We start from the raw sequence: 7497 nt of genomic DNA, 5'->3' as shown, positions 1-7497 counted from the left end.
CTCTGGATACCCGGTACCAAATCAAAAAAAAAAAAAAAAAAATTATATGTAATGATTTGAGACGTTAGTGGGCAAGCTAGATATACGAACTGTATTAGAAATTTAAGAGGTATATAGTGTATCTTGGTGTCTTTTGGGAAACTTCACTTATCCTCTCTAATCACTAATGTGTCACGGCTTTGCAATGTTAACCTCAAACCCCTTTTAATTTCACTCACCCGTTGGAATTTTCTATTAACAAACTAGCTGACGTGTCATTTTGCACAAAACTTGGACAGGGGGCTTGCCCAGCTTGTAAGAGGCAATTTGTTGGTTACAAGAACCAAATAATCCGTTGCACAAGCTGTGGAAACACTGTATGGCAGCCGAAGGGGGACTTCTTCTCCAGAGGTGGCAGAGGAAACACTACTTCAAAGTCGGAGCCTGAGATTATTGACGTTGATTTTGAGGAGAAATGAAGGGATTCCCAAGTGATGGTGCCATGTCAGTTCGCTCTTCGGGGACGTCGTATACAGAGAGAGCAAAAAGAATGCAATACTTTCCAGTGTTCTTTCCTTCTGATATTTAGTCTGGTTATACTTTTCGTGTTAGTGTTAACTCTGCCTCCTGTAATTTCAGAGTGCTTATAGAGATTGTTGAATATTGTCAAATCTGTATATCGTTCTTTTCACTAGGAATACCACAGCCTCTCGTTGCTTACAGAAGAACTTCATATTGATGGTTGGCAGTCTTATGATCCCAAGGGAATCTGGTCAGGTTAGCCATTAGCTTTACCAAAATAAATCTTTTCAAAGTTAAGTTCTAGATTTTTTATTTTTTATTTTATTTTTTATGGCTGTATCAATAAGTATTGTTCTAATTGGACCTTTAGCTTTAGGAACTATCCAGTGTAGTGTTAAATTTTATTTTATTTTATTTTTTATTTTTTATTTTATTTTTTCTTTTCGGGTAGATTTATACCAAGGAAAAAAGAACATTTTAAAAAACTTTCAGAGCTTGTTTAAATTGTGAACTCTTACAATGAAACTTTTTAAAGTTGATTTTTTAAAGATTAGTGGCAAAGCATCTTGAAATTCATTTAGGGTAAAAGTAAATTTGGGCTTATTTGGCTGTTGTCAACGGAGAGAAACAGAGTCGACGAGGAGAAACCGCATTAGCTCACACGAACCCTAGAAGAGCCTCTTTCGTTGCTTTCTCTGAGGTTCGTTTGCTTTCTTATCCTTCCTGTTTGCTTTTCGAGAAAACGTAGGAAAAATGAGATGGGTTGTATTTTTCATTTCATTTTTAGGTGTTTACCGTTATTTAGGACTTAAATGTTCGTTTTATTTATGCTTTTGAGCTTTTGAAAGTCCTTTTCTTTTTGAACTTGAACAAGGGTAGAGGGAGCTGGGAGGGGGTCGAGAGGATGCCCCCCGGCCCTCAAAAATTTCCCTCAACCCCTTTAGAAAAAACTTCACTCAAGGGCTTCGGCTAGCCAGCGGTGGAAGACGATGCATTCAGTCTTCAGAGTTCAGACTTAGTTTTAGATATTTAGAATTTTAGAAAGTTAGGTTAAGTTATGAAGAGACGACTTAAACGCACCGTTTCATTAAGTTCGCTTTAAAACACATCGTTTTAGAACGCTGACTTTCATTAGAGCCCAAATTAATTACCTATAAAAATAAATAAAAAATTCATTTGGAAGAACAAACCATTCAATTGCTTAATTTCAGAGTGCTTATAGAGATTGTTGAATATTGTCAAATCTATATATCGTTCTTTTCACTAGGAATACCACAGCCTCTCGTTGCTTACATAAGATCTTCATATTGATGGTTGGCAGTCTAATGATCCCAAGGGAACCTGGTCAAGTTAGCCATTAGCTTTACCAAAATAAATCTTTTCAAAGTTAAGTTCTAGATTTTTTTTTTTTTTTTTTTTTTTTTTTTTGCGCTGTATCAATAAGTTTTGTTCTAATTGGACCTTTACCTTTAGGAACTATCTAGTGTAGTGTTATTTATTTATTTATTTATTTATTTTGGGGGTAGACTTATCCCAAGGAAAAAAGAACATTTTAAAAAACTTTCAGAGCTTGTTTAAATTGTGAACTCTTACCGTGAAACTTTTTAAAGTTGATTTTTTAAAGATTAGTGGCAAAGCATCTTGAAATTCATTTAGGGTAAAAGTAAATTTGGGCTTATTTGGCTGTTGTCAACGGAGAGAAACAGAGTCGACGAGGAGAAACCGCATTAGCTCACACGAACCCTAGAAGAGCCTCTTTCGTTGCTTTCTCTGAGGTTCGTTTGCTTTCTTATCCTTCCTGTTTGCTTTTCGAGAAAACGTAGGAAAAATGAGATGGGTTGTATTTTTCATTTCATTTTTAGGTGTTTACCGTTATTTAGGACTTAAATGTTCGTTTTATTTATGCTTTTGAGCTTTTGAAAGTCCTTTTCTTTTTGAACTTGAACAAGGGTAGAGGGAGCTGGGAGGGGGTCGAGAGGATGCCCCCCGGCCCTCAAAAATTTCCCTCAACCCCTTTAGAAAAAACTTCACTCAAGGGCTTCGGCTAGCCAGCGGTGGAAGACGATGCATTCAGTCTTCAGAGTTCAGACTTAGTTTTAGATATTTAGAATTTTAGAAAGTTAGGTTAAGTTATGAAGAGACGACTTAAACGCACCGTTTCATTAAGTTCGCTTTAAAACACATCGTTTTAGAACGCTGACTTTCATTAGAGCCCAAATTAATTACCTATAAAAATAAATAAAAAATTCATTTGGAAGAACAAACCATTCAATTGCTTAATTTCAGAGTGCTTATAGAGATTGTTGAATATTGTCAAATCTATATATCGTTCTTTTCACTAGGAATACCACAGCCTCTCGTTGCTTACATAAGATCTTCATATTGATGGTTGGCAGTCTAATGATCCCAAGGGAACCTGGTCAAGTTAGCCATTAGCTTTACCAAAATAAATCTTTTCAAAGTTAAGTTCTAGATTTTTTTTTTTTTTTTTTTTTTTTTTTTTGCGCTGTATCAATAAGTTTTGTTCTAATTGGACCTTTACCTTTAGGAACTATCTAGTGTAGTGTTATTTATTTATTTATTTATTTATTTTGGGGGTAGACTTATCCCAAGGAAAAAAGAACATTTTAAAAAACTTTCAGAGCTTGTTTAAATTGTGAACTCTTACCGTGAAACTTTTTAAAGTTGATTTTTTAAAGATTAGTGGCAAAGCATCTTGAAATTCATTTAGGGTAAAAGTAAATTTGGGCTTATTTGGCTGTTGTCAACGGAGAGAAACAGAGTCGACGAGGAGAAAAAGCGCTAGCTCACACGAACCCTAGAAGAGCCTCCTTCGTTGCTTTCTTTGAGGTTCATTTGCTTTATTATCCTTCCTGTTTGCTTTCCGAGAAAATGTAGGAAAAATGAGATGGGTTGTATTTTTCATTTCATTTTTAGGTGTTTACCGTTATTTAGGACTTAAATGTTCGTTTTATATATGTTTTTGAGCTTTTGAAAGTCCTTTTCTTTTTGGACTTGAACAAGGGCGGAGGGAGTTGAAAGGGGGTCGAGAGGATGCCCCCCGGCCCTCAAAAATTTCCCTTAGCCCCTTTAGAAAAAACTTCACTCAAGGGCTTCGGTTAGCCAGCGGTGGCAGACGATGCATTCAGTCTTTAAAGTTTAGAATTAGTTTTAGATATTTAGAATTTTAGAAAGTTAGGTTAAGTTATGAAGAAGACGACTTAAACGCACCGTTTCATTAAGTTCGCTTTAAAACGCATCATTTCAGAACGCTGACTTTCATTGGAGCCCAAATTAATTACCTATCCAAAAAAAAAAAAAAAAATTCATTTGGAAGAACAAACCATTCAATTGCTTAATTTTAAAAGGTGTCTAAGAATAATCCTAACTTAATTATGATATAAGTTTTTTTTTTTTTTTTGGTAATAAATTATAATAGAAGTGGGATATGCTTAAATCACTATGATAAATTTATTACTAGTAGTTTGGCGATTTGGTTAATGGAAATTTGGCATGTCTATAGATGGAAGAAATGGATGTTTTGTCTTGTTATATATTATTGTCTGAGTCACATTTGAATCAACAAAATACTAGTCACATCCACTTTCATTGCTACTATATTTCCTCGACCATTGCTGCCAGCACCACTACTACCGGTGATGGTAATTCTACGATGAACTTGCGCCACATGATGGTGATTGCCATTGCATCCCTGCCCTTCGCTTTAACTAGGATTTCACCAGACCAGAGCACATAATCGTATGCCATCTTCCCGGGCTCACAATGTCCTTTTTTTCTTTTTCTTTTTTGCGAAGTAAATGAGCAAATAATAAAAGAAAAATCTGTAAAAGAACACTGGCATGCCTTAGACTAAATACAAACTAAAACAGGCCTATTCAGAATTATATAAACTAGCCCATAACCTGCGTGATGTGCGGAAGCTACTCGCAATGAATATTGAAGGAATGCCTTCTTAAGCCGTATGCTCATTGGTTTAGAGCTACTCCGCTTCTTGCTAATAGCCCCATCCATTGGACCACCTTGAGTTTATGCAATTAAATAAATCTTCTCACCTCATATTCATTGCCTAATTATCTCTTCAGTGTTTTGAAAGTGTTTATGTTCATTTTCTACACAACAATCAAATAAGTGATGAAGTGTACATACGGTATAATACCGGTGGCCCTCTGAGTCTGATGTATAAATGGTGACTTCTAATGCCTTGGGTTTGAGTCCTCCTCTCCTTTCATACTCTTCCACGTTACCTTTCTTTGCGAATTGCGATCTAATGTTTTGTTTTTGTTGACTTTACTTTCCACAAAGAATCATCCCAATAGTGCTGGCGTCAGGAGATGTAACAACCTTTACCAAAGGCTACCGAATGATCCAACCGTCAAATAAATCTTGGTAAACAACACTCCCAACGTGATTAATCTTGCGCAAAAAATAAAATAAAAAAAGATAGCTTTAACCTGATGAGCAAAAACCAAGCCTACTCCTGAAATGCTGACATGTCAACACGTCATTGGATGACATAAAAAATTATGACATATGTTTCACATAATAAAGTCGTTAAAGCTACAATTTACTCTTATTTGTAAGAGAATTGAGATAGATTTAGTTGCCATAAAATCTGATATTGAAAGGAAATATATTTTCTAACAGCCATCAAACTATGTTATCAAAATATACTATATTTTCTAAGTTATCTATTTATAGAGACTATTATAATATCAAAATGCACATGTCAATATTGTTAGAGAATATTAGGAGATTTGATTTCATTATAATTTATTATAATCTCCTATAATCAGATTTGATGATAAATCAAATCTGATTGATTGATTTTATTGAAATTATATTTGATAGTAATCAAAGTTACCAAACTTATCTACCACAATTCTCCTATAAATAAGAGTGCCATGTACGTATTGTAAAATAAATCAAGCAATAAGAGCATAATGTAGCCTTTGGGCTTTATCTGTCGATGTAGATCGTTAACTGAACCACGTAAAATATTTTGTGTTTATTTTATTATTCCGCATTAATATTCATAATTTTATGAATTTCTTCAAATATAGCTCAGATGCAAATGCAAGCTCTCTTCTCTCTCATTTCTTTCTCTCTACATTAATATATTTAACAAATCTCCTTTAATATAAGAACATATATATTCTCTCTGACACTATACAAGCGCTGGTACACCTGAAACTGGCCGGAACCAAACAATATTCATTTTCCGGCAAACACATGAATAAGCACAAGGATCGAGTCGGCCTTATAGCACTCATATCCCTCTTCTTGTTCGTCGGTTTACTCTATGTCTTCGTCGCCTTCCCCACCTCCTTTAAGCCACTCTTGTCCGTACAATATAACCAATGTCAACCCTCTAAAACCGTAAGCTTTTTCTTTTTTTCTTTAATTGAATTATTGCGGTGTTATATATATTAATTTATGTGATATATATATATATATTAAGGGCGATGATGCACTGGAGGTAGCTTTGTCGGAGGCTTCCATGGAGGACAGGACAGTAATAATCACCATTGTGAACAAGGCTTACGTGGAGGGAGACAAGCCGATGCTTGACATGTTTTTGGATAGTTTTTGGGTCGGGGAAGATACGCGGGAATTGGTAGATCACCTTCTATTAGTTGCGATGGATCCGACGTCGTTCGAACACTGCAAATTTCTTCGGCTTCATTGCTACATGCTTGAAATGGAGGACGACATGGATTCCAAGGCTGAGAAGCTCTACATGTCCGATAATTTTATCAAGATGATGTGGAGGAGAACACTCTTTCTGGGAGACGTACTAAAGCGAGGCTACAGTTTCATTTTCACGGTACCTTCATTAATTTTCTTACTCATTTTTATATTTATAGCACAAGTAATGAAGCAGTTAAATAAACTGAAAATTGATGCCCATAAATTAACATAGAATAATGTTGATAAACACTTACAAATAACTGGTCGGCTAATGAAGATATAAGTTGTTTGAAATCATTTCAAAGCTTGATGCTTCAAAAGTTTACAAAGAAATATTACAAAGATAGTAGGTTGCAGGAATGGATAAGTAAGTTTCATGCAAAGAGTATTGTCCAGTCTACCGAAACTCTACATTTCCTTCCCTTAAATAGACTCAAGGTTTCATTTATGAATTATTGTCTTCTTGACTGAGTGACTGAGCTACGAAGATTTTGTCTAACCTATTTCAGTGAATGCAAGTTCATGCTGCTTTATCCTGAGTAAATTGCACCGAAAGCCGTGAAAGTAGCAATAATTTATTTGACTATTCATAAATGGTAACTTGTCTGGAGTGACTATGAAAAGATTTTATACTTGTATATAATGTATCTTAAATCTTAGGGTCTTCAGAACTCAGTCACTTCGTCAGAAGACAATAATATAGAAACAAAACCTTTCTGAATTATTATTAATTGATGAGTTTTTTATTTTTATTTTTTAATTTTATGACAGGACACTGATGTGATGTGGCTTAGGAATCCATTTCCAAGGCTGAGCCAAAATGGAACCATTGATCTTGAAATCAGCACAGATGTTTTCAACGGTGATGAAGGGTCAGAAGCCAACCCCATGAACACCGGGTTCTACATGATCAGATCCAACAACAAGACCATCTCATTATTTGATGCATGGTACGCCCGGAAAGATAACTCTACGGGATTAAATGATCAATTGATTTTAGGAAATATGATGCGTGGAGGTGTGTTAAGAGACATAGGCCTCACTGTAAGATTCCTGGACACCAAATACTTCACTGGCTTCTGTCAAGACACCAAAGACTTCAAAGCTCTCACAACCGTCCATGCCAATTGCTGTCGTACTATTCGTGCCAAGCTGGCGGATCTGTCTGCTCTCATTCATGATTGGAAGATGTTCAAGAGGACATCTACCAACGATAGTTTGACATCTGGATTGTCAACGTTGATGCATGTGGCATGTACGGACTCATGGATTGGGCACAAATGGTGA

General features: G+C 35.5%; 1 protein-coding gene across 1 annotated transcript; it reads left to right on the top strand.

Annotated features, from left to right (window-relative positions):
* The first annotated feature begins 5719 nt into the window (after positions 1-5719).
* On the top strand, positions 5720-7497 carry LOC132191014 (uncharacterized protein At1g28695-like). Its single transcript, XM_059606032.1, has 3 exons — positions 5720-5898; positions 5981-6346; positions 6982-7497. The coding sequence occupies exons 1-3, from the start codon at positions 5752-5754 to the stop codon at positions 7495-7497; spliced, it is 1029 nt and encodes a 342-aa protein (XP_059462015.1). The 5' UTR covers positions 5720-5751.

This window comes from Corylus avellana, chromosome ca8, assembly GCF_901000735.1.
Source record: "Corylus avellana chromosome ca8, CavTom2PMs-1.0".
Taxonomy (NCBI): domain Eukaryota; kingdom Viridiplantae; phylum Streptophyta; class Magnoliopsida; order Fagales; family Betulaceae; genus Corylus; species Corylus avellana.
Note: the sequence above shows the minus strand (reverse complement) of the source record. Positions and strands in the feature narration are given on the sequence as shown.

What these genes read in the sequence shown, in the direction of transcription:
- LOC132191014 (XM_059606032.1), top strand. Translation starts at nt 5,752, where the DNA reads ATGAATAAGCACAAGGATCGAGTCGGCCTTATAGCACTCATATCCCTC. An exon ending in AATGTCAACCCTCTAAAACC is followed by an intron (nt 5,899 to 5,980) that starts GTAAGCTTTTTC and finishes ATATATATTAAG; the next exon opens with GGCGATGATGCACTGGAGGT. An exon ending in GCTACAGTTTCATTTTCACG is followed by an intron (nt 6,347 to 6,981) that starts GTACCTTCATTA and finishes ATTTTATGACAG; the next exon opens with GACACTGATGTGATGTGGCT.